This window comes from Ranitomeya variabilis, chromosome 3 (assembly GCF_051348905.1).
Source record: "Ranitomeya variabilis isolate aRanVar5 chromosome 3, aRanVar5.hap1, whole genome shotgun sequence".
NCBI lineage: Eukaryota > Metazoa > Chordata > Amphibia > Anura > Dendrobatidae > Ranitomeya > Ranitomeya variabilis.
Window position 1 is genome coordinate 249,352,005 of NC_135234.1, and position 27,862 is coordinate 249,379,866.

The 27,862-nt window shown below is 42.7% G+C and overlaps 1 protein-coding gene across 1 annotated transcript in view; it reads right to left on the reverse strand.

Annotated features, from left to right (window-relative positions):
• Positions 1 to 282: 282 nt before the first annotated feature.
• The window catches only part of LOC143815766 (uromodulin-like), a 76,424-nt gene continuing 48,844 nt past the window's right edge, over positions 283 to 27,862 (reverse strand). Inside the window, exons 6-11 of the mRNA XM_077295358.1 lie at positions 9,452 to 9,609; positions 9,092 to 9,340; positions 7,121 to 7,280; positions 6,939 to 7,005; positions 2,341 to 2,373; positions 283 to 549 (exon numbers count right to left, since the gene is read on the reverse strand). Of these exons, the coding sequence (XP_077151473.1) occupies positions 485 to 549; positions 2,341 to 2,373; positions 6,939 to 7,005; positions 7,121 to 7,280; positions 9,092 to 9,340; positions 9,452 to 9,609 (732 nt within the window). The 3' untranslated portion in view covers positions 283 to 484. The remainder of the gene's footprint in view (positions 550 to 2,340; positions 2,374 to 6,938; positions 7,006 to 7,120; positions 7,281 to 9,091; positions 9,341 to 9,451; positions 9,610 to 27,862) is intronic.

The following is a 27,862-nucleotide window of genomic DNA, read 5'->3' on the forward strand; positions in this document are numbered from 1 at the left end:
GAAATATATTTGACTTTCCCGTTGACTTGCATTGGATTCGTTATTCGGTACGAATACACGGAAATTAGAAATTATTTGTGCCGATTTTCCCCAATCCGAATATTTCACTATTCGCTCATCACTGGTTATTAACAATTTTGAGCATACATCAATACTGTTTAATTTGATTATAAATCTTGCAAATATTTCAATATGAATCTATGGAAAACACAATCTAAATTATGAATGATTATTAGGAGTAATATAAATTGGATGGATTCGTTTATGAATGAATGACAGAACTTCACATCTAAATGTTTATTACTCAGTTCTTCAATAAACTGATAACACATCAGATCACATTTTTATTGAATTGGAGAAAAGTAAAAGAAAACAATTTAATAAAATTGACAATATAGTTCAGGATATGCTCAGCAGAAATTCTATACTTGGTTGATTTGATTAGTGGTTTGATCCAGGAGAAAGCCATAGTATTGTAACTTCTTCACCATTTAAATAGGTGCATCCAAAGGCACAGAAGACTGCCCAGCAGCATAGTAACCGACAGACCTGGGAAGAAAGTTTTCTTGATAAAGACGTTGTCCCAAGAACAAAATACATCAAAGTGAACCATGTTTGGCTGTGTTCATACAGCCAGCGTCTGTTACAGCTGCCCACAGATTTGGCAGCATGCATCAGCTGACAGATTCACTTAATTAATAGATCCTTTATGTAATAATAATGAAATACATTCTGGATAGAGGCAACCCACTAATATTTTATATTAGTCCTTTACTAAAACAGTAGATAAAGAGGACATACACAGAATATTATATATTTGCCTATTACTATAATTTGCAGGACTCTGGCCCAGTGGCTACATCAGTATTCAGTGGCCACCAGACAGGGGGTCCTGCCATCCATCCCCTCTCTGTCGGAATCTCCAGGGCCCGTTCTGATTGTAGACCCTGTGCAACATCATTGTTGCGACATGTTGCATGCATTTATTTGCGCTCAGGATGCCTGCAGATACAAGGCGATTCACAGGGTTCCTGTCAAGGTGCCACAGAATATTAATGTGGCCCCTGGACCATGGTACCGCTCATCTCTAGTCAAGTTTAAAATTGGGCAAAGATGATCCCACAATAGCAAAACCTACTATACAGTCAGATGCAGATTTCTGGTTTATTCTGTAAATACTTTTATGCCCAAACAAGACAAAAGTATCCTAGGGAGAATACCCTTGTTGGCTAACCAGAAAAATTATAGGTATCACTGATAGGATACTTTTCTCTTTTTTGGGGATACAATTATTTAAATAGCTTTTTCTGGGTAATACAGTGCCTAATATAATTTTTCATTATACATCGTAATATTGGTTTATAGTATGGAAGTGTCACTATTTCATGCATGTCTGTGCACATCAAGAGCAGTTCTTTAACATTACTATCAAAATCATTAATTCTAGCTTTTTTTAGGGTCCAGATTTCATCAAATTGTGAAATGATGCACAATGTACAATTCAGCATTCTAAAACGTACAATTCTAGCATTCATACATCTTCTGCATGAAAAAATTTCACCAGTTCAGAAAACAGGGATGTTTAAGGGGAAAGGTAGAACAGAAGGATTTTGCAGACTGCTTTCTCAACAGAGGAATGAGGAAGGTAAGCAGTAGAATATAGGGCAGCTAACATGAATTGTTATTAAAGTCAAATAACTGGAAACACAAGAGTTTGACGTTGGTTGTCTCCCTAAGGCAATTACCATGAAAAGGCTGTGCTCAAGATGTACTTATGAAGCACCCCCATCAAAATTGTTATCCTCTTAATATATTGCAGTCATGATATTATATAGCATTATGTACTTACATTTGCTCATTTTGCCCATCTATCCAGTTAATTATTCTCTTCATCATTAGGTCAATGACATCACATGATTAAACAGTAAATCCATCTAAGCTCTATGAAGAAACAGGAAGACTATTTTCCCTGCATGGATCATAAGTCACTGCAAAAGTCCCTGGCAGGATTGGGAAGGGAGCAGCTGGGTCAGGATTTGAAGAGGGGGATGACTCATGCAGGGAAAAGAGAAGTCCTGTTTCTACATAAAGCTTAGAAGAATTCAGCTAGTCAGTTTTTGATCACGTGACATCATAGACCTACAGGAAAAGAGAACAATTTTCTGTGTAGAAAGACAAAATTAGCAATTGTAAGTACACAGTGCTATAATATGATGATTGCAATATATTGAGAGGATAAAAACTTTGATGGGAAGAGGAGTGTTTCTTTAAGAGAAATGGTAAAAGTATCAATGTCTGCAATCATATATGATATATTTTGTACAGAAATGGATATCTTACCGTTTTGACTGCTGGCAGAATCATCTAGGATATCTGTAGACAAAGGAAAAACAAGCAGAAAACAAGACTTATGAGGCTTCACAAGTGTTTTAGAGTCTTTAGGTATATCTTTGATACAGTATGTCAGACATTTTAGAAGTACATATATAAGGATGCAATCATTTTTTATTATATTAGAGTACAAGTGTAGGAGGTCCCCATGTTATCAAAGTCTACCATGTAGCATCCTTTGCTGGCTGCTTCTTCTACGACTAGTATAATCTACTGCAGTTTTTTATACAGCAAACAAAGGCTACTCTGAAATATACTAACCCAATGTATTGTAAAAGGACACTATTTTATCTCCTATTTGTAAAAATAACTTCCTGGTGTAAATGGTAAATGTGGGGGTCTAATGTGACCTGACCACAAGTTCGCATTGGTTTGATTCTTATGTTCAGTGCAGATGCTGGGGGTCACTCATAGAGTCTTATGTCACACATAATACATAGTGACATAGTATTTAAGGTTGAAGGAAGACTTTAATTCCATCTAGTTCAACCCATAGCCTATCCTAACATGCCCTAACATGTTGATCCAGAGGAAGGCAAAAAAAAAAAAACATGTGGCAAAGAGTAAGCTCCACATTGGGGAAAAAAATTCCTTCCCGACCCCACATACGGCAATCAGACTAGTTCCCTGGATCAACACCCTATCAAGGAATCTAATATATATACCCTGTAACATTATACTTTTCAAGAAAGGCATCCAGTCCCCTCTTAAATTTTAGTAGTGTATCACTCATTACAACATCATAAGGGAGAGAGTTCCATAGTCTCACTGCTCTTACAGTAAAGAATCCGCGTCTGTTATTATGCTTAAACCTTCTTTCCTCCAGACGTAGAGGATGCCCTCTTGTCCCTGTCTCAGGTCTAATAATGTCTAATACAAAATAAATATACACCGCGTGGTATATGCATTTCTTTGTGTGATACCACCGCACTGAAAAGCAGAGTCAAGTACACTAGGTTGCATCTTCAAGAAAAATAAAGGATGAATGTTTTGTTCTAATTTTCCTCTGATTGCTAACGTATAAGCTTGAAGCATCCAACAGATCTTTTTTTTATTTTACAGAAGTCAAAATCTAAATTAATTAGCTTTAGTGACAAATCGATGTAGACTGAGATTTACCAAACTTATGCAAGAGTAAGGCCCCCTTCACACATCAGTATAATATTGGTACCAGAAAAGACGATACCTGTGTCATCACTTTTCTTCCAGTATGGTTTAAGAAAAATTAATTAATTCTCCAACACTTTGCAATGTTAAACACGTACAGCACACAGAGGGAAAAAACCGGACATGTCTGAAACATGGTCATGTGTGCAGCACCATAGACTATACTGGGTACAAGTGGTATTTGTGAATAAAATGGATGCCACATGTACCTGAAACATGGACATGTGAAGGGGGCTTAAACAAGATAAATGTAGACTAGAAAGTCTTAAAATGCTTCACATTTATCACAGTGGGTCATGCTAGATGAGAAATCAGGTCCATTTTTTAGTATAAGGCCTCAATTCATTAGTAGCGCAGTCTTTGGAAGAACGCTAGAGTAATATGAGCTAAATTTATGAGGAGGTGAGTACTAGTGTTGAGCGATACCGTCCGATACTTGAAAGTATCGGTATCGGAAAGTATCGGCCGATACCGGCAAAGTATCGGATCTAATCCGATACCGATACCCGATACCAATACAAGTCAATGGGACTCAAGTATCGGACGGTATTCCTGATGGTTCCCAGGGTCTGAAGGTGAGGAAACTCTCCTTCAGGCCCTGGGATCCATATTAATGTGTAAAATAAAGAATTAAAATAAAAAATATTGCTATACTCACCTCTCCGACGCAGCCTGGACCTCACCGAGGGAACCGGCAGCGTTGTTTGCTTAAAATGCGCGCGTTTCCTGCCTCCCGCGACGTCACGGCTTCTGATTGGTCGCGTGCCGCCCATGTGGCCGCGACGCGACCAATCACAGCAAGCCGTGACATAATTTTGAGGTCCTGGAAGCCTAATTCTAGGCATTCAGGATTTTAAAATTACGTTCCGGCTTGTGATTGGTCGTGTCGCGGTCACATGGGCGACGCGACCAATCACAAGCCGTGACGTCACGGGAGGCAGGACACGCGCGCATTTTAAAATTACGTCACGGCTTGTGATTGGTTGTGTGCCGCCCATGTGGCCGCGACGCGACCAATCACAGCAAGCCGTGACGTAATTTCAGGTCCTGAATGCAGAAATAGGCATTCAGGACCTGAAATTACGTCACGGCTTGCTGTGATTGGTCGCGTCGCGGCCACATGGGCGGCACGCAACCAATCACAAGCCGTGACGTAATTTTAAAATGCGCGCGTGTCCTGCCTCCCGTGACGTCACGGCTTGTGATTGGTCGCGTCGCCCATGTGACCGCGACGCGACCAATCACAAGCCGGAACGTAATTTTAAAATCCTGAATGCCTAGAATTAAGCTTCCAGGACCTCAAAATTACGTCACGGCTTGCTGTGATTGGTCGCGTCATGGCCACATGGGCGGCACGCGACCAATCAGAAGCTGTGACGTCGTGGGAGGCAGGAAACGCGCGCATTTTAAGCAAACAACGCTGCCGGTTCCCTCGGTGAGGTCCAGGCTGCGTCGGAGAGGTGAGTATAGCAATATTTTTTATTTTAATTCTTTATTTTACACATTAATGTTGTATTTTACACATTAATGTTGTTTCGATACCGATACCCGATACCACAAAAGTATCGGATCTCGGTATCGGAATTCCGATACCCGCAAGTATCGGCCGATACCCGATACTTGCGGTATCGGAATGCTCAACACTAGTGAGTACCTCTATAATGGGTTAGCATTAGGAGCATCTTTCAACTGCAGTGTGCCACTGCCAACATTGTAAACCAGCCAGGGCTGAAATGCATTTCTGTCATTATTTAGGCCATATCTGTGGTATTAACTGTAAATTACTGTAATCTTACTTTTATATTTTAAGCAAAAAATTGAAGCACATCCTTAGTAAATTTAGTATATTTTACAAGCACAGTAAGCAGTACCCGAACTTCTAAATATTTTCTCTTGTCTAGTGAGGTACAAAAAAGTCTAAAATCCTTAATAAACATGGTATGTAGCATCAGGCCCATCATCAGGGCATTACTGCCCTTACTGCTGTATGGGGCCCGGTGAACAGAAGAAAAGACCGGGGTCCCGGACGATGCCCCTTCTTCTGCTTCTGCTGACCTGGTCCCAGGGTATCGTGTGCCGGCGCGCATCACCGGCAGCATACATCTCGGTGCAGGGAGACTTGGAGATTTCATGGCTGTGACGATCATGCAGCTCCAAGGCAAACCTTCCCCCCTTTTGAGGTGCTGCTGATGGCGCGTATGCGATGACATCATCATGTGTGCATCATCATGTAAGAGCGCTGAGATGCCAGTCCAGAAGTGGAGCTGCAGAGGATTGTATGAGAGGTAAGTATAGAAAACTTTTGTTTAATAGAGTTAATTGAATGGTCTCATGGGATAGCAAGTGATGAACTGGGAGTGGGGGGTGGGAGGTCAAGTGCTGAACTGGGAGTGGCGGGAGAGCAAATGACGAATTGGGAGTGGGAGGGGGTTGGGAGAGCAAATGACGAATTGGGAGTGGGGAAGAGTAAATGATGAATTGGGAGCGGGGAGAGCAAATGATGAATTGGGGGTGAGGGAGAGCAAATGACAAATTGAGGATGTGGGATAGTGGAGAGCAAACGATAAATTGAGGGTAAGGGATATCAAATGGTAATGAACTGGGGGGAGAACAAATAATAAATTAAGGGTGGAGGATAAAAAATGATGATGAAATGGGGCTGAGGGGAGAGTAAATGATGATGAATAGAAGGTAGGGGTGGGAGAGAGAGAGGACATGACAATGAATTGGGGCAGAGGAGCGCATGTAAATATAATGATACAGGGGAGCCAGAGGTGTATAGTGGGAGGCATTGAGAATGACGGCGTGTGACTGGTAATGAATTGTGGGACAGAGTACATTTACTAATTAATTTATATATTTATTGGTTGGGGAAAGTGGCTGTGTATAAATAGGAGGGGCACGGTGGTGGATTACAATTTATATTTGGAATGAAAGAAAAATAAATAAAAATATACCTAAAAAGAGTATGGGACCTGCCAAAAAGTCTAACTTGTTGTGATGGCGGCTTAAAATGTATTTTGGCCAAAACAAAAGCGAATGGCTGTGATATGGTGTTCGATAGGAACAATGGGAACTGTTAATGTGTGATTGGTGATTATGTGGTGCAGCCTGAGGTCAGACAACCCATTGAAAGTGGTTATATGGGATTAGAAAACAACTGTTTCTTTTTTTTAACTGGTTGTGAGTGCTTTGCGTTTCATCCCCGTACATGGGCTCAATGGTGCTAAGGCAATATAAGATGGTTAGAAACCAATAGACAGTTATATATGAGATATGAAGAAGCTTATAAAAAAGTTTCAGTATTTTCTTTCTTTAGGGAAATTATTCCTTATTTTGCATATTCAAATTTGTATAAATTTATAGAATATATTCATTACCTTGAAATGAAAAAGGGCCAAGACCAAATTGAACAGATTCCTGAGTTGCCTCACGAGATGATGAACACTGCATGAAAAAGAGCAGAAATGTTTAAAAGAAAGACTACACGTTGAAAATGGAGGATACTGAGTGGCAAGGAAAAATACAGGATTTACCTTCGAGGCTAATGGAGATTACTTACTTTCGAACAGCTGCCAGCTGGCGTGTAACACAATCGAGCATCACAAAATATGTAGACAGTAGTGTAGTCTTGGAAGGCAAATGCTGTAATACTGAATCTGACCTCCTTAGATATTCCATTTTCAACCACTTGAGTATATGGTCCATCTCCAACAGCACAACTGTCCAAGAAAATGTAAAAATATGCTGTATTTGTCTTTCAGCCTATTTAGTCTTTTAGAGGTTTTCCAGGCGAAGTACACAACTGCAGGGGAGTGTAACACTGGAAAACGTGACAACATGTAATATATGCAGTGTTAGGATTCAGCTATTTTTCACAGCTACACTGGTCATTGTGACTGCTTATAAATGATTTGCATATATGCATACCTGTGAAGACTGACGGAATGATGAAACATGGCAGAAGCCTGTGTATTACAGACTGTTAAGGTTTCCAATGTTTTACTTCCCCATAAGTTGCATACTTCAACAAGAAAACCCTTTTAAAGATGCAGTAGTTTAAAAAAAAAAAACATTGCCACCATATTGGGCTTCTTATCATATTTTGTATGTTTAAAAACTTTTCTTTATTTTTTACTTCTTGGTTTCCTTAGGGAACTTAAATCTGTGATTGTCCGATCACTTATCTATATATATAATTGTCTAAGGGTTTTTCCGTCTGTCTGTCTGTCTGTCTGTCCTGGAAATCCCGCATCTCTGATTGGTCGAGGCCGCCAGGCCTCGACCAATCAGAGACGGGCACAGCATGGTGATGATGATGTCATAATGGATATCCCGCGTCTCTGATTCGGCCTCGACCAATCAACGACGGGCACAGTATCGATGTAGATGTCATAATGGTTGCCATGGCGACGATGATGTCATAAAGGTTGCCTCGACCAATCAGCGACGGGCACAGTCTGCCGCGAATTCGCCTCGACCAATCAGCGACGGGCACAGTATCGGCGTAGATGTCATAATGGTTGCCATGGCGACGATGATGTCATAAAGGTTGCCTCGACCAATCAGCGACGGGCACAGTCTGCCGCGAATTCTGGAATCATCATTGTCCATATACTACGGGGACATGCATATTCTAGAATACCCGATGCATTAGAATCGGGCCACAATCTAGTACTATATAAGCATCATATAGTGTAAATCTAGGTCCCTTTTGAAGATCAGCAAATATGAGCTTCAGAGAAGGCCTACGAATCTTAGGCTAAGATTGCTGCCATAGCAAACCAACGGCACACGACAATGGGAACCTGTAAGCAGAAGCAACGACACACACTCTATGTAAGACATATCTGCAACCACCACCAGAGAGTATAAAAGCTTCTTGATGCTATTAAAAATGAAATTTAGTAACTGCCTAAGCATCCTCTAATAGTGGTTTCCAGAAGTCAGCAGGTTATAGTTAAAATAAGCTATAAGCCACTGCAGGATACTCTGTTTCAGAAAAAAAATGATTACCTATAAAACCATGTTAAAAACAAAGAATTTTGGACCTCAAAATAGCACGATCATAAAAGATAGAGATTTGCTTTAAAGTCTATCTTCACTCAAAGCATTAACACTAAAGTATGACTCCATGCCACCAAGAATGGGACTTGTGTTGGAAAGCTAGTCAGTCATCAGTGACCATAGCGGATTTTCTTTTAAAACAATAGCTCTGTTAAGTGATAAATTTTTTTTTGCACTTTAACAACCTACGTAAGCACAATCTTGTTAGGCTGCACAGAAACTATTACCTCTCTGGTATGATGAATTATTCAGACAACTCTCCATATCAGCTTCTTGGACCCTGGTGTCACACTTGGGCTTTTTTGGCCTTCAGGCCATATTCACACATTACCATTCATACTGCTTCACACTCTCGAACTGAATACTGTGGTAAAATGGCATCTCATCATAATACTGATGTATGAGTAATAGAGTCTTAATAATTTCATGTATTATATAAACAGTCAATATATAGTCAATTGCTTACCCTCCTTGAATTAGCTGCACTTTTATTGCTCCACTGCCATCACTAGTCGGAGTAGCAAAGCATTGATCTACTCGAAGAACGAACGCAGGGTCTGGGAATTGTGTCATCATCCCAAAATATAGAGTTGATCCTATTGATAGATCGTCCTGTTGCGACTGTTGTAGGGGCTGAGTATATGATGGGTTCACATAGGCTGCAAGTGTGGTGCCAGCATCACCCGCAACACCACCTGTATTCAGATTCTGGCTTCTGTTAGGGTCAATGGAAGTATTAGTACATAACAGATAGATCAGCACCACTCAATGAGTTTTCATGTTTTACTCTGTAGCTATTATTATGTTTAATTCTTGGCATACATACGTCATAACGGGTTTGAACACGGTGTATAGGGAAGTCTCCATGGTAATGTTGTAAGTGCAGGAGAACTGCATGCTAATGTTTCCTGCAGTGATAACTCCATTGCTGTTTTGTCCTGGAATGTTAACGGTATTTGCAAATGTTACATGGGTCACATTTTTCTGCAAGTAACAAAAAAAAAGCAGAAGATGAAAGCTAAGATTATTCATTGAATAGTAAATCTACCTGCAAATATATGATTATAAGAAATGTGGATTTGTGTTGGTTTCCTCCTGCACTCTACTGATACAGAATTTAGGTAGTGAGCCTCAATAGAAACAGTGATTATCGTGTCTGTAAAGTGCTGCGGAAATAATGGCGCTTCATAAGGGAGTAAAATAAATAATTACAATAATATGGATAGTGTTGACCTGTACAGCAGGATGCCTTCACTTGCTGCAAGTTTACCAATATTTTGAGGAAATCTGCATTGTGTAAAAGTAAGCACAAATACCCAAGCCCATATTCCCCTAAGGAGTGGGCAACACTTCATATAACACTGAAAACATACGGAACCACAGCTACATGGACTGTGTTCAAAGAAGTGTCTCAAAAGACCTTTTTTTCCGTTAAAATTGAGTTTTCATTACAAATAATTAAAAACATATACACAAACAAGAACGTCAGTAAGGTACCTCAAAACAAACCAACAGAATTAGATGCCAGCTAGAGCCAGACATATAATTTTCAGAGACAGGAATTGAAGGGAACATGCATGTAGAAATGCACGTATATTTTGCTATGGTCCTCTAAATATACTAGCAGGGATTGAAAGAAGCGCATGCATTCTGCTGCAATCTTCAAAATACTGAGGAAGGACTTTTAGCAAGACTCTTGCTAAAAGTCCTTCCTCAGTATTTTGAAGATTGCAGCAGAATGCATGCGCTTCTTTCAATCCCTGCTAGTATATTTAGAGGACGATAGCAAAATATACGTGCATTTCTACATGCATCTTCCCTTCAATTCCTGTCGCCTATACCATAAACAATCAAAATTCCATGCACTTCCTATTTAATGTCAAGATGTGGACACATAAATTACTATAGTCCTGTGACTATACTAGCAGGGGTAAGATAAAGCGCATGTAGTTAGCTGCAATCATGCAAATACTGTGGCATGGGTTTGCACAATGACATTACACCATAAATGAATAAACAACTCCCTGCACTAGATATCAAAGTGCTACTGCTGTGGTCATACAATAGGTTGCAAGAGCACCCCCTGCCCCATACATATTACCTGCTCTGTGTCTGTCACAAAATGCTTGGCCATGTGGCCCGCTGATCCTGCCAGCCCCGACGCGCGTTTCGCGTTTTGCTTCTTCCTGTTCTGTAAGTTTGTTCTGTAAGAATCACCAATTCCGGCACTTAGCCCCTCTCCTCTGGGATATGGGGTAATAAAGGGTTAATGTCACTAAGTCTGGTTAATAATGGAGAGGCGTCAATAAGACGCCTATCCATTATTAATCCTAGAGTAGTGAAATAGTTAAAAAAAAGACACAGCCAGAAAAAAGTATTTTATTATTCTTAATTTCACCATACTTACCATACTTCATCACCTGCAAAAAAAGTAAAATAATAAACCTTATACTCCCTGTCCGACGCAGTCCAATTAATAACAAGTGTCCCATGACAATCTTCCCTATAGGGTGATGTCACTGCTCTATAGGACCTTCAGTGACACACTGACAGGAGACAATGGCTCCTCCAGTGCATCACTGAGAGGTTACCTTAGTTCACTGGTGTCACCTTATGGCAAAAGCTGCGTGGGAACTTTTCTCACACAGCAATGCCAAAAGTAAGACTAGGGACTATTTTTTTACAGTGGTGGAGGAATACAGTGCAGAAGGATACCTTTCTGCCGTCATTGTATTCCTGGAGCCCCTAGAGAGCAGTCGCATCAGCTGATGCTGCTGTTCTCCATGGGAGATCGTCGTGGGACAATCGTGGATTTCTGCGGATCAGGGAGTATATTGTTTGTTTGTTATTTTAATAATTTTTACAGGTGACACTGGCTTCGGGGAACAAAGTGACAAGTGATGGTGAGTATGTAATCTATGTTATATGTACTGTATGTCTATATGTATGTAATGTATGAATGTATTGTATGTAGTATGTATGTATGTATGTAGTATGTACAGTTGTGGCCAAAAGTATTGACACCCCTGCAATTCTGTCAGATAATACTCAGTTTCTTCCTGAAAATGATTGCAAACACAAATTTTTTGGTATTATTAACTTCATTTAATTTGTCTTACATGAAAAAACACAAAAAGAATTGTCCTAAAGCCAAATTGGATATAATTCCACACCAAACATAAAAAAGGGGGTGGGCAAAAGTATTGGCACTGTTCGAAAAATCATGTGATGCTTCTCTTATTTGTGTAAATAACAGCACCTGTAACTTACCTGTGGCACCTAACAGGTGTTCGCAATAACTAAATCACACTTGCAGTCAGTTGACATGGATTAAAGTTGACTCAACCTCAGTCCTGTGTCCTTGTGTGTACCACATTGAGCATGGAGAAAAGAAAGAAGACCAAAGAACTGTCTGAGGACTTGAGAAACCAAATTGTGAGGAAGCATGAGCAATCTCAAGACTAAAAGTCCATCTTTAAAGACCTGAATGTTCCTGTGTCTACCATGCACAGTGTCATCAAGAAGTTTAAAGCCCATGGCACTGTGGCTAACCTCCCTAGATGTGGACGCAAAAGAAAAATTTACAACAGATTTCAACACAAGATTGTGCGGATGTTGGATAAAGAACCTCGACTAACATCCAAACAAGTTCAAGCTGCCCTGCAGTCCGAGGGTACAACGGTGTCAACCCGTACTATCGTCTGAATGAAAAGGGACTGTATGGTAGGAGACCCAGGAAGACCCCACTTCTTACCCCAATACATAAAAAATCCAGGCTGGAGTTTGCCAAAACGTACCTGAAAAAGTCTAAAACATTTTGGAAGAATGCTCTCTGGTCAGATGAGACAAAAGTAGAGATTTTTGGGCAAAGGCATCAACATAGAGTTTACAGGAGAAAAAAAGAGGCATTCAAAGAAAAGAACATGGTCCCTACAGTCAAACATGGCGGAGGTTCCCTGATGTTTTGGGGTTACTTTGCTGCCTCTGGCACTGGACTGCTTGACCGTGTGCATGGCATTATGACGTCTGAGGTCTCCCTCAGAGGTCATGGGTCTTCCAGCAGGACAATGACCCAAAACACACTTCAAAAAGCACTAGAAAATGGTTTGAGAGAAAGCACTGGAGACTTCTAAGGTGGCCAGCAATGGGTCCAGACCTGAATCCCATAGAACACCTGTAGAGAGATCTAAAAATGGCAGTTTGGAGAAGGCACCCTTCAAATATCAGGGACCTGGAGCAGTTTGCGAAAGAAGAATGGTCTAAAATTCCAGCAAAGTATTGTAAGAAACTCATTGATGGTTACCGGAAGTGGTTGGTCGCAGTTATTTTGGCTAAAGGTTGTGCAACCAAGTATTAGGCTGAGGGTGCCAATACTTTTGTCTGGCCCATTTTTGGAGTTTTGTGTGAAATGATCAATGTTTTGCTTTTTGCTTCTTTCTCTTTTGTGCTTTTTCATTTAAGACAAGTTAAATGAAGATAATAATACCAAAGAATTTGTGATTGCAATAATTTTCAGGAAGAAACTGAGTATTATCTGACAGAATTGCAAGGGTGTCAATACTTTTGGCCTCAACTATATGTAGTATGTATGTAGTATGCTGCATGTAGTTTGTTGTATGTAGTATGTATGTAGTATGTATGCTGCATGTATGCAGTATGTATGTTCTATGTAGTATGTACGTTGCATGTATGTAGTATGTTGTATGTATGTAGTATATTGTATGTATGTAGTATGTATGTAGTATGTGTAGAGTATGTATGTTGTATGCATGTTGTATGTATGTTGTATGTATGTTGCATGTATGTAGTATGTATGTAGTATGTATGTAGTATGTTGTATGTAGTATGTATGTCGCATGTATGTAGTATGTTGTATGTATGTAGTATGTATGTTGTATGTATGTAGTATGTATGTTGTATGTATGTTGCAAGTATGTATGTTGCATGTATGTAGCATGTTGTATGTAGTATGCATGTTGCATGTATGTAGTATATTGTATGTATGTAGTATGTTGTATGTATGCAGTATGTAGTAGGTATGTAGTAGGTATGTAGTATGTATGTTGTATGTATGTAGTATGTTGCATGTATGTATTATGTAGTATGTATGTATGTATATATGTAGTATGTATGTAGTATGTATGTTGTATGTAGTATGTATGTTGTATGCATGTAGTATGTTGTATGTATGTAGTATGTATGTAGTATGTTGTATGCATGTAGTATGTTGTATGTATGTAGTATGTTGTATGTTCGTTTTTTTGTTTGTTTTTTACATTCAACACATTTGCCAGATGATGGGACTACTACTGTCCCATCATTGGCTAATGTGTCAATCACTGTCACTGTAGCATGCATTGCCCGATGGGACTTGTAGTTCCATTGGACGATGCCTGCATGCACACACACCCCCAAGGACCCCCGACAGCTCGGCGCAGACCCCCCACAGCCCGGCACAGACCCCCCCGCAGCCTGGCACAGACCACCCACAGCCCGGCACAGACCCCCGCAGCCCAGCACAGATCCCCGCAGCCTGGCACAGACCCCCGCAGCCCAGCAAAGACCCCCCGCAGCCCGGCACAGACCCCCACAGCCCGACGCAGACCTCCCACAGCCCAGCACAGACCCCCCGCAGCCTGGCACAGACCACCCACAGCCCGGCACAGACCCCCGCAGCCCAGCACAGATCCCCGCAGCCTGGCACAGACCCCCGCAGCCCAGCAAAGACCCCCCGCAGCCCGGCACAGACCCCCACAGCCCGACGCAGACCCCCCGCAGCCCAGCGCAGACCCCCTGCAGCCCGGCACAGACCCCTGCAGCCCGGCACAGACCCCCCCACAAGGCACAGACCCCCGCAGCCCGGCACAGACCCCCGCAGCCGTGTGGGGATTACTGTTGGGGAATCATATTGTGATGGGGTCACCTTAATTTGTCAGGGGATTTGAGGGGGTACAGTAGGGTCATCATACCGTGCATGCAAAGGTTACTGTAGAACTGGAGAACTTTTGTTGGCATCATACATTATTATCTACATTATTCAATTTTTTTATCATTTATTATAACTTCTTTAAATTAGGCCATTGGGCCACATAACATATTATATTATTTCAATGTGATAAGATCTATTAATTACACTGTACTTTTGTTTCCTTATGAAAAGGTTCATTGTTATATTTTATGATAAGGAAAAACTTCCTCATTTGTAGAAATTGTTTTAATAAATATCATGGTTGACCCACAACTTTTTCCAAGCATTTAATTTTGTCCCTCTGTGAATTTGAGTTTGACATCCCTTCCTTAAAGAGAATGCTGTGGGGTTTGTTTAGGTTCCATTCAGTTTGTTAATTTATTTTTTTCATAGTGGTCAAAACTCACTTTTTCTGATATTTGACAGACAATGGATGGGTTAGTGTCTCATGCAAATTTATTTGTATTGTAGTGCTGCCGTTTCACACAGTATCACAGAAAGGCAGGGACCCCAGAATGTTCAACATAAAACGTTTTTATTTAAGAAAACTCACAAAAACAGGTAAGAGATATCTTCCGGTTCGCAGCCGGTTCCTCAAAACAGTCCAAACCATCTGCACCGCCGTATCTCTTGGGTGCGTCAGCAGCTTTGAAGTCCCTGGCTCTGTGTTGCACAGAGCCTCCTGCTCTGCAGCTTGTAAAACAAAAACACACTCTCAAGACAAAACTGAGAGTTTAAATGTGAATCGTGGAAATATAGCCACTCCCAAAACCCTGAGTGGAGGGAGAGATTCGCCCCACTACCGATCCTGGTTTTCCTAAAATCTTACTTGGTCAATTACTTTTGCCAAATCCACACTCCCTTTCACTCTGCCTTGTAATCACAGACGTTTTGCTGTAATTGCAATGCGCTCCAGCGGGTTTAATATGTCTCTATACGCATACGGGGGGACACATACTGGCCCTCATATAGGATTCTCCTCACAACCTCAAATATTCCCCCCTTCTGTTCAAACTTGTGGGGATGAATACCTGACACCATACAGGGTGCCCGTGACAGGGTATCCGCACTTCCTTGTGCCTTCCCCCCCAATGTTTCACCGTGAAGCTAAAATTTTGCAGTGACAGGAGCCATTTGGTAACTTGAGCATTCCTCTCCTTGGCATTTCTCATCCATACCAATAGTGAACAGTTTATCATCAAGTGAAACTGTCTCCCGAGCAAATAATAACGTACATACTTCAAGGCCCACTTAATAGCCAAGCACTCCTTCTCAACTACTTTGTAATTTTTATAGGCTAGGGCAAGTTTCCTACTCAAGTAAGTGACCATATGTTATTCTCTGTTCACATCCTGTGACAGAACCGCTCCTAGGCCTACCTCTGAGGCACCCGTTTGTACGATGAAGTTAGGGCTGGTGAGGACAGGCTGTCCACACCTGGGTGTTCCAACAAACCATGACTGACTTCGTTCCCTTTAAGAGATTGGTCAGGGGTGCCGGTCTCCCAGCAAAATAAGGTACTAACTGTCAATAATACCCAATTCACTACCGCTTGTACCTGGGACAAGTGGGTATGCCAGTCAGTACTAAAGATGATAATACACAAATACGCTGACGCATACTTCCGATGAGCTCTAACACTATGTCCATCAGCCTCTGGAACGTGGTTGGGACCCCATGTAATCCAAAAGGCAAGATGACATAGTGATAAAGACCCTTCGGCGTTATAAAGGCGGTCTTTTCTTTCCCCAACTCTGTAAAAGGCACCTGCCAGTAACCCTTCTTCAGATCAGGTGTGGTAAAGTACTGGGCCTGCCCCAGTCATTCAATCAGCTCGTACACCCTGTGCATTGGATAAAAGTCAAATTTTGACAGTTCATTCAATATTCGGAAGCAGTTACAAAATTGTAGCTATTCGTCAGGCTTCAGAATCAGTGAAATGGGGCTAGCACACTCACTCTTGGACTCCTCAATTACTCTTAGCTGAAGCATTTGTCTTACCTCGCCCACGATGGCTTGGCTATGGGCTTCTGGCACACGGTATGGTTTCATTCATACCCTTACCTGACGCTCGGTGATAATGTCATGTTGGATCTCAGAAGTAGGGCCTGGCAGTCCAGAGAATAAATCCATATTCTCTTGCACTAATATCAGAGCCTCCCGTCGCTGCCGTTTAGAGAGTGTCGCTTATCTTTATCTCTCTCTACCTCCTCCCGAGCCAGTGTCAGAGGGTCCCCAGGTGATATGACCAGAGTCGCATCTGTAATCATACACTTCCGGTCCTTCCATGCTTTTAGCAGATTTATATTACACAATTATGCGGCATCTCTTTTCCCAGGCTGGTATACTCGGTAATTCACCTCCATAACCTTTTTGCGGACTTCATACAGCCCTTGCCACTTGACCATAAGCTTTTTGTGGTGGGCACTAAGACTAATACCCGATCCCCTTGTTTAACCCCTTAATCCCATATGACGTACTATCCCGTCAAGGTGACCTGGGACATAATTCCCAGTGACGGCATAATACGTCATATGCAATCGGCCGCGCTCACGGGGGGAGCGCGGCCGAGTGTCAGCTCACTATCGCAGCTGACATCCGGCACTATGTGCCAGGAGCGGTCACGGACCGCCCCCGGCACATTAACCCCTGGCACACTGCGATCAAACATGATCGCAGTGTTCCGGCAGTATAGGGAAGCATCGCGCAGGGAGGGGGCTCCCTGCGTGCTTCCCTGAGATCCTCGGAGCAATACGATGTGATCACGTTGCTCCGAGCGTCTCTTACCGCCTCTCTCTGCAGTCCCCAAATCCAAAATGGCCACGGGGCAGCATCCGGGTCCTGCAGGGAGGTGGCTTACCAGGTGGCTGGTAAGCCTGCAGCGCTGTAAGTCAGATCGGTGATCTGACAGAGTGCTGTGCAAACTGTCAGATCAGCGATCTGTGATGTCCCCCCCTGGGAAAAAGTAAAAAAGTAAAAAAAAAAATTTCCACATGTGTAATAAAAGAACAAAAAATAAATTCCTAAATAAAGAAAAAAATATATATATTATTCCCATAAACACATTTCTTTATCTAAATAAAAAGCAAAATAAAAGTACACATATTTAGTATCACCACGTCCGTAATGACCCGACCTATAAAACTGTCCCGCTAGTTAACCCCTTCAGTGATCACCGTAAAAAAAAAAAAAAAAAAACGAAGCAAAAAACAACGCTTTATTATCATACTGCTGAACAAAAAGTGGAATAACACGTGACCAAAAAGATGTACATAAATATCCATGGTACCGCTGCAAACGACATCTTTTCCCGCAAAAAACGAGCTACAATACAGCATGATCAGTGAAAAAATAAAAAAGTTATAGTCCTCAGAATAAAGTCAAAACATAAAAAAAATGATATAAATGAGGTATCACTGTAATTATACTGACCCGAAGAATAAAACTGCTTTATCCATTTTACCAAACTCGGAACGGTATAAATGCCTCCCCCAAAAGAAATTCATGAATAGCTGGTTTTTGGTCATTCTGCCTCAAAAAAATTGGAATAAAAAGCGATCAAAAAATGTCACGTGCCTGAAAATGTTACCAATAAAAACGTCAACTCGTCCTGCAAAAAACAAGAACTCACATGACTCTGTGGACCAAAATATGGAAAAATTATAGGTCTCAAAATGTGAAGACGCAAAAACTTTTTTGCTATAAAAAGCGTCTTTTAGTGTGTGACAGCTGCCAATCATAAAAATCCGCTATAAAAAATGCTATAAAAGTAAATCAAACCCCCCTTCATCACCCCCTTAGTTAGGGAAAAATAATAAAATTTAAAAATTGTATCTATTTCCATTTTCCCGTTAGGGTTAGGGTTAGGGTTAGGGCTAGGGTAAGGGTTAGGGTTAGGGCTAGGGTTAGAGCTAGAGTTAGGGCTAGGGTTAGGGCTAGGGTTAGGGTTAGAGCTAGGGTTAGGGTTAGGGCTAGGGTTAGGGTTGGGGCTTGGGTTGGGGCTAAAGTTAGGGTTAGGATTAGGGTTTCAGTTAGAATTGGGGAGTTTCCACTGTTTAGGCACATCAGGGGCTCTCCAAACGTGACATGGCATCCAATCTCAATTCCAGCCAATTCTGTGTTGAAAAAGTAAAACAGTGCTCCTTCCCTTCCGAGCTCTCCCGTGCGCCCAAACAGGGGTTTACTCCAACATATGGGGTATCATCGTACTCGGGACAAATTGGACAACAACTTCTAGGGTCCAATTTCTCTTGTTACCCTTGGGAAAATAAAAATTTGGGGGGCTAAAAATCATTTTTGTGGGAAAAAAAAGGATTTTTTTATTTTCACGGCTCTGCGTTGTAAACTGTAGTGAAACACTTGGGGGTTCAAAGTTCTCACAACACATCTAGATAAGTTTCTTGTGAGGTCTAGTTTCCAATATGGGGTCACTTGTGGGGGGTTTCTACTGTTTGGGTACATCAGGGGCTCTGCAAATGCAATGTGACGCCTGCAGACCAATCCATCTAAGTCTGCATTCCAAATGGCGCTCCTTCCCTTCCGAGCTCTGTCATGCACCCAAACGGTGGTTCCCCCCCACATATGGGGTATCAGCATACTCAAGACAAATTGGACAACAACTTTTGGGGTCCAATTTCAACTGTTACCCTTAGGAAAATACAAAACTGGGGGCTAAAAAATAATTTTTGTGGAAATTTTTATTTTTCCACGGCTCTGCGTTATAAACTGTAGTGAAACACTTAGGGTTTCAAAGTTCTCACAACACATCCAGATAAGTTCCTTGGGAGGTCTACATCAGGGGCTCTGCAAATGCAATGTGACGCCTGCAGACCAATCCATCTATGTCTGCATTCCAAATGGCGCTCCTTCCCTTTCGAGCTCTGTCATGCTCCCAAACGGTGGTTACCCCCACATATGGGGTATCAGCATACTCAGGAAAAAATGGACAACAACTTTTGGGGTCTAATTTATCCTGTTATCCTTGTGAAAATACAAAACTGGGGGCTAAAAAAATCATTTTTGTGAAAAAAAAAGAATTTTTATTTTCAAGGCTATGCTTTATAAACTGTAGTGAAACACTTGGGGGTTCAAAGCTCTCAAAACACATCTAAATAAGTTCCTTAGGGGGTCTACTTTCCAAAATGGTTTCACTTGTGGGGGGTTTTAATGTTTAGGCACATCAGGGGCTCTCCCAACGCGACATGTTGTCCCATCTCAATTCCAGCCTTCCCTTCCGAGCTCTGCCATGCGCCCAAACAGTTGTTTACCCCCACATATCGGGTATCAGCATACTCAGAACAAGTTGCACAACAACTTTTGGGGTCCAATTTCTTCTCTTACCCTTGGTAAAATAAAAAATTGGGGGCGAAAAATCATTTTTGTGAAAAAATATTTTTTATTTTTACTGGTCTGCATTATAAACTTCTGTGAAGCACATGGTGGGTCAAAGTGCTCACCACACATCTAGATACGGTTCTTAGGGGGTCTACTTTCCAAAATGGTGTCATTTGTGGGGGGTTTCATTGTTTAGGCACATCAGGGGTTCTCCAAACGCAACATGGCATCCCATCTCAATTCCAGTCAATTTTGCACTGAAAAGTCAAACCGCACTCCTTCCCTTCTGAGCTCTACCATGTGCTCAAACAGTGGTTTACCCCCACATATGGGGTATCATCGTACTCAGGACAAATTGCACAACAACATTTGGGGTCCAATTTCTTCTCTTACCCTTGGGAAAATAATAAATTGAGGGTGAAAAATCATTTTTGTGAAAAAATATGATTTTTTATTTTTATGGCTCTGTATTATAAACTTCTGTGAAGCACTTGTTGAGTCAAAGTGCTCACCTTACATCTAGATAAGTTCCTTAAGGAGTCTACTTTCCAGAATGGTGTCACTTGTGGGTGGTTTCAATGTTGAGGCACATCAGGGGCTCTCCAAACACAACATGGCGTCCCATCTCAATTCCAGTCAATTTTGCATTCAAAAGTCAAATGGCGCTCCTTCCCTTCCGAGCTCTGCCATGCGCCCAAAGAGTAGTTTATCCCCACATATGGGGTATCAACGTACTAAGGACAAATTGTACAACAACTTTTGTGGTCCATTTTCTCCTGTTACCCTTGGTAATATAAAACAAATTGGAGCTGAAATAAATTTTGTGTGAAAAAAACTTAAATGTTCATTTTTATTTAAACATTCCAAAAATTCCTGTGAAACACCTGAAGGGTTAATAAACTTCTTGAATGTGGTTTTGAGCACCTTGAGGAGTGCAGTTTTTAGAATGTTGTCACACTTGGTTATTTTCTATCATATAGACCCCTCAAAATGACTTCAAATGAGATGTGGTCCCTAAAAAAAATGGTGTTGTAAAAATGAGAAATTGCTGGTCAACTTTTAACCCTTATAACTCCCTAACAAAAAAAAATTTTGGTTCCAAAATTGTGCTGATGTAAAGTAGACATGTGGGAAATGTTAGTGTTTTGTGTGACATATCTCTGTGATTTAAGGGCATAAAAATTCAAATTTGGAAAATTGCGAAATGTTCAAAATTTTTGCCAAATTTCCATTTTTTTCACAAATAAGCGCAAGTTATATAGAAGAAATTTTACCACTATCATGAAGTACAATATGTCACGAGAAAACATTGTCAGAATCGTGAAGATCCGTTGAAGCGTTCCAGAGTTATAACCTCATAAACGGACAGTGGTCAGAATTGTAAAAATTGGCCCGGTCATTAACGTGCAAACCACCCTCGGGGCTTAAGGGGTTAAAGGCCTTTCTGCACTGCCTGAGAATCCACAAGATGTTTTATCACTATACGCATGACTGCCGCCATCTGGTCGTGCATACTGGCCATGCTCTCTATTACACTTTTACGGAGTAGCCTCCTGCTCCCAAATCTACGTCCAGCAGGCCTCTAGGATGCCTGCCATACAATAGCTCAAAGGGTAAGAATTCCATTGAAGTCTGTGGTACCTTGCAGGTGGCAAACATTAAATATGACAGTAACAGGTCCCAATACCTTCCATCCTTGGAAACCACTTTTTTCAGCATTGTTTTCAGGGTTTTGTTAAACCATTCGACCAATCCATTGGTCTGTGGGTGATACACTGACATGCACAAATGTTTCATTTGGAGAAGCTTGTATAGATCCTTTGTCACCTTGGACATAAAAGGAGTCTCCTGATCAGTAAGGATCTCCTTAGGTAGCCCAAGGCAACAGAACATGATAAACAGCTCAGAGTCGATAGGTTTAGCAGAGGTGTGATGAAGCAGAATTGCCTCTGGTTAAGGGGTGGCATAAACAACTACCACGAATATACAGTTGTGCTCAAAAGTTTACATACCCCGGCAGAATTTTTGCTTTCTTGGCCTTTTTTCAGAGAATATGAATGATAACACAAAACTTTTTCTCCACTCATGGTTAGTGGTTGGGTGAAGCCATTCATTGTCAACCTACTATGTTTTCTCTTTTTAAATCAAAATGACAACCCAAAACATCCAAATGATCCTGATGAAAAGTATTCATACCCTGTTGATTTTGGTCTGATGACATGCACAGAAGTTGACACAAATGGGTTTGAATGGCTACCAAAGATAACATTCTCACCTGTGACCTGTTTGCTTGTAATCAATGGGTGTAACAAGGCGGACTGGGGAGTAGTTATGGCTGAGATACTTAAAGTCACAGTCCACAGACAGAGTCCACTGAGCAAACGGTCAGCGAGCACCCCCGACCCCTTGTACATAAATAGACAGGACTGACACAGCTTTTCCCACAGTTTACCTTTTTCTCTCTCTGGCTATGGTGGTCCAAGTGAATTAGAGTCCAAGAAAGCAACTGTTGTCCAAATGGAAATAACTTTTTAATGAACAGGGATGGAATAGAAAGAAAAGAGTACAACACTGGATTCCTGCTCTTTTCCTGACACTCTCTACAATCGCACCCACAGCAGCCGAAGGTTCACAGTAGTCCACTCGCTGGGATCTGGGAGCTTAAAACTCCTTCAGCGGGGGGCCCTTCCAGAGTCCTGGGGCCCATGTTGCGAACGTTAGTCCTTTTTTGTCTATGGGACCCCTCTTGAGTCATCTTGTGTCCTTTATGGCTCCTCTGAGTCTCCTTGAGCCTGGGACAACAGATCTCTCCCCATCTGGGAGTCTGGCAGTGCCCCGGCTGTTACTATACATCTGCTCAGGGCTAACGTACCCAAGCTTCTGACTGGGGACAGCAGCTTCCTTCCACCTTTCCTGCTGCTGACCCAGCCCACAATTTAACTATCAACTGTCCCTAACTTAGTGCAACACATAGATACTTGAAGGGCAACTCTCCAAATTACACCATACGAACACAGTGCAGTGTAATACACAAGGGGATAACATTAAATGGTACATAGTATTACACATGACAACACACAGACATTTTACAATAAAGTATGCAACATATATTTATTGGACGCACGGGGGACCACACTGAGAAGGAGAGGGCGCAACTGAGGGGATCTGTTACCTCCAAACAATTTCATAAAAGCTGAGTGAGTTTCTGGGATCCAGACAGACTCTTGCATCCAACCACTGATCTTTCTGGATTGTGAGTCATGGGGAAAGCAAAAGAATTGTCAACGGATCTATGGGAAAAGGTAGTTGAACTGTATAAAACAGGAAAGCGATACAAAAAGATATCCAAGGAATTGATAATGCCAGTCAGTAGCGTTCAGACTGTGATGAACAAATGGAAAAGAAAAGGCTCTGTAAAAACAAAACCACGGTAGACCAGGTAGACTAAAAAAATTTCATCCACAACTGCCAGAAAAATTGTTCGGGATGAAAAGAAAAACCCACAAATAACATCAGCTGAAATACTGGACTCTCTGAAAACTAGGGGTGTGGCTATTTGAAGATGCACAATAAGGAGGCACTTGAAGAAAAATGGGCTACATGGTCGAGTCGCCAGAAGAAGGCCATTACTGCGCAAATGCCACAAAGTATCTTGCCTACAATACGCAAAACAGCACAGAGACCAGCCTCAAAACTTCTGGAACAAGGTAATTTGGAGTGATGAGACGAAAATTGAACTTTTTGGCCACTAACATAGACGTTACATTTGAAGAGAGGTCAACAAGGCCTATGATGAAAGGAACACCATTCCTACTGTAAAGTACAGAGGTGGATCACTGATGTTTTGGGGATGTGTGAGCTACAAAGGCACAAGAAACTTGGTCAAAGTTGAAGGAAAGGTGAATGCAGAACATTAACAGAAAATACTGGAGGCAAATTTGCAATCATCAGCCTGGAAGCTGCACATGGGACGTACTTGGACATTCCAATATGACAATGATCCAAAACACAAGACCAAGTCTACCTGTCTTTGGCTACAGCAGAACAAAGTGAAGGATCTGGAGTGGCCATCTCAGTCTCCTGACCTCAATATCATTGAGCCACTCTGGGGAGATCTCAAGCGTGCACTTCACGCTAAACAGCCCAGGAACTGGAGGCTTTTTGCCAAGAAGAGTGGGCAGATTTACCATCTGAGAAAATAAAAAACGTCATCCACAACTACCACAAAAGACTTCAAGCTGTCAATGATGTTAGAGGGGCAATACACGGTTTTAAGAAATGGGGTATGTGATCTTTTGATCATTTGGATGTTTTGGATTGTCATTATGATTTAAAAAGAGAAAACACAGTAGTTTGACAAGAAATGGCTTCATCCAACCACTAACCATGAGTGGAGAAAAAATTTTGGTGTTAGCATTCATATTCTGTGAAAAAAGGTAAAGAAAGCAAGAATTATGTTGGGCATGCAAATTTTTGAGCACAACAGTATGTTGGTGGCGACGGGCTGTACCTCTTTAATAGGTAGAGGAACCAATGGACTCTGGAAGTTTGAGGTGAGTATGGTGAGTTGACCCTCTGGACACATCTCACAAAAGCCCTGCACCTTAGCATAAATCCCTGGCAAGAAGAACCATTGTAAAATATGTTCTTGTGTGTTTTTAACCCCTATGTGCCCACCCAGCATATGTGTGAGCCATTTTGAGCACCGCCCGATGGTAGAATTGGGGCACTACCAGCTGCTCCACTACTTTGTCATGGATTTTGTCAACTTTATAAAGTAACTCCTGGATGACCGCCATGCGCAGAAAAAATGCTTCCACACCCTGTTTTTCAGCCACCCCATTTACTTCTATCACCCTTTCCCGTGCCAAGGTCAGAGTGGGATCCTGGAGCTGAGCTGTCCCAAAACTCTGAAATGGTTGTAGTCTCCTTGACCTCTCCTGCCAACACCTCTAGGAGAAACCTATCGGGTTCACACTCTTTCCCCATGTGGGTGACCCCTACAACAGGAATCCCTTTCTCAGGTCTTTGGGCTCTGTGCCCAGAAACATATTTACCTCGGGAGGGTTAATTTCATTCTCAACAGTGACCAGAACAGCCCCGTAAGTAAGGGTCTTCACCACTCCCACCACATGTTTAACCTCTCCACATGGAGTAAAAAATGGAACCTCTGCTGTCAAATACTTGTGGCAAACCTGAGGGTCCAGTCGCCACAGAGGTACTGCATCTCGGCCACAGGTGTGGTGCTCCACTCTTGGGTACAGAGGGGGCACTACTCGAGACCCACACTAGCACCCAACACTGGACCTTTCCAGGCCAGGGAGGGACAAGGTACAAGGTGTGGGTTGGGAGAGTGTCAGTTGTGAGGAGTTGTCATGGAAACAAGAGGGAGGAGTTAGTCAGTCAAAGAGAGGAGAGAGGAGTGAGATGAAGTGTCTGAGAGAAGCTCCTGAGAGGAAGGAAGGGGTCCTAAGGGCCAGGGAAGTGAGGATTCCACCCTGGACGCCCAAATCCATGCTGACCATAGTTGGGTGGAAGGACCAGGTCGCAGTGAGGGAATCGGCCCCCAGACTAGTGGAGGAACTACAAGACTCAACTAGCAAGCCTGAGGCTGTGGTATCTGTATGTGCCACAGCCACATCCACACACATTCGCTGAACAGGCAGCCACATAGGATCAAGGGGGCCAGGAGGACGCCGCCCAACAGAATCCAAGGCTGCTGGCTTGGGACACTGCATGTGCGGTACAGGGCAGGAGGGCGAGAGCCAGCGCAGATAAATGGCCAGGGGAGGAACATAAGAAAAGAAGTCTCAGGAAAGTGAACCCCAAATTACCTGAGAGCTGGCTGGACCACAGACCTGGAGGACACAGCACCCGGTTGGAGACTGCATATAAGAACTGTGAGTAAAGTGTGGAAACTGTACCCTACTGTGTCCTCAGAGTTATTTACTACACCATCCACCCTGCACTACAACCATTACCAACAGCTTTAACACTAGAATTGCCCTGGTGCCCAGCTCTACACATGGAGAGCCATAAAAACTCTGCTGTGTCACCATCTGCCCCAGTGGACCTGAACGGCAGCGTCAGCTATTTCCCTATTGCCGAGCACCACGGGTGGCATCACAAACTAATCCCTTATAAACTTTATTCCCCCTTTAATTGACTTTTATTGGATGCCCAGGGCCACCAACCGGGTCACTGTTGTCGTGACCACCCCCTTAAGAGCTGTCGGACCCGGCCTGAGTACCCCACAGCCCTGGCGGACTCTCCATACACACAGAGTTCACCATGAATGCATATGACATCAACTTTTTTTCCCAGAGGATTCTAACCCTGAGATCAATGACCTATGCACAAATTTCACTAGGCTCCCTGAATCCAGGAGAGCATCAGCCTGGTGTCCATTGACATGCACCTGGGACAGGTGGGGTCATCTGCAGGAGAGAACTCATCCACGGCGAAGACATCCTGGGCATCCTTTGATAAACGGAGAGTAAACCCAGAGTACATGGGATCAGCTGTCAGGGGACAGCTGGCAGACATATGTCCAGGCCCTTGGCACTGCAAACGCCTAATACTGTAGCAATTCTTATGCCTGAGATCTGGCTGGTCGGGCCTCCACAAAGGACCACTGAAACACACGCTGTGCCGATACATACGTGTCAACCCTCTAACCCCCAATAGGGCAAGAATCTCACATTTCAGTTGCCCATAGTTCTTTTGCAGCTCCTCCATTTTATTGGCCAGTCTGGACTGTAGTGTCTCGAGCTTAATTATGGACATGCAACTTGTTTTGGAGTACGCCTCAATTCACAATGTCCGCATTTTCCACCATATGTAATGCAGTGGTGTTCACACAGTGCGACATATAGGCAAGGACCTCAGAAAGCTCAACATAAAACGTCTTTATTAAAGAAAACTCACAAAAACAAGTAAATGATATCCTCCAGTTCACAACTGGGTCCTCAAAACAGTCCGTATCCAAACCAATTGCACCGCCGTATCTCTTGGGTGCATCAGCAGCAGCCAGTCCCTGGCTCTGTGCTAACTAGGGTTGAGCGACCTTTACTTTTATAGGATCGGGTCGGGTTTCACGAAACCCGACTTTTTCAAAAGTCGGGTCGAGTGAAATCGGCCGATCCTATAAAAAAGTCGGGGTCGGGGTCGGCCGAAACTCGAAACCCAATGCAATGCATTGGGTTTCCAATGGTTCCCAGGGTCTGAAGGAGCGGAAACTCTCCTTCAGGCCCTGGGATCCATATTTAAGTGTAAAATAAAGAATTAAAATAAAAAATATCGCTATACTTACGCTCTGACGGGCCCTGGTACTAACCTTCCTTCCTTAGAATCAGCCTTCCAGGACCCTGCGGTGACGTCACGGTGACGTCGCAGCTTGTGATTGGTCGCGCGGCCGCCCATGTGACCGCTCGCGCGACCAATCACAAGCCGCGACGTCACCGTGACGTCACCGAAGGTCCTGGAAGGGCTGATTCTTAGGAAGGAAGGCTGCCGGAAAGAAGCAGGGCGTGTCCGAGGGTGAGTATATAACTAATAGGAATATACTCACCCTCGGCTTCATTCCGGCAGCCTTCCTTCCTAAGAATCAGCCCTTCCAGGACCTTCGGTGACGTCACGGTGACGTCGCGGCTTGTGATTGGTCGCGCGAGCGGTCACATGGGCGGCCGCGCGACCAATCACAAGCCGCGACGTCACCGTGACGTCACCGCAGGGTCCTGGAAGGCTGATTCTAAGGAAGGAAGGTTCCCGGTTAGTACCAGGGCCCGTCAGAGGGTAAGTATAGCGATATTTTTTATTTTAATTCTTTATTTTACACTTAAATCTGAATTCCGATACCAATTCCCGATATCTTAAACATATCGGGAATCGGTATCGGAATTCCGATTCCAGATTCAGAAGATCGCCGACTTCATG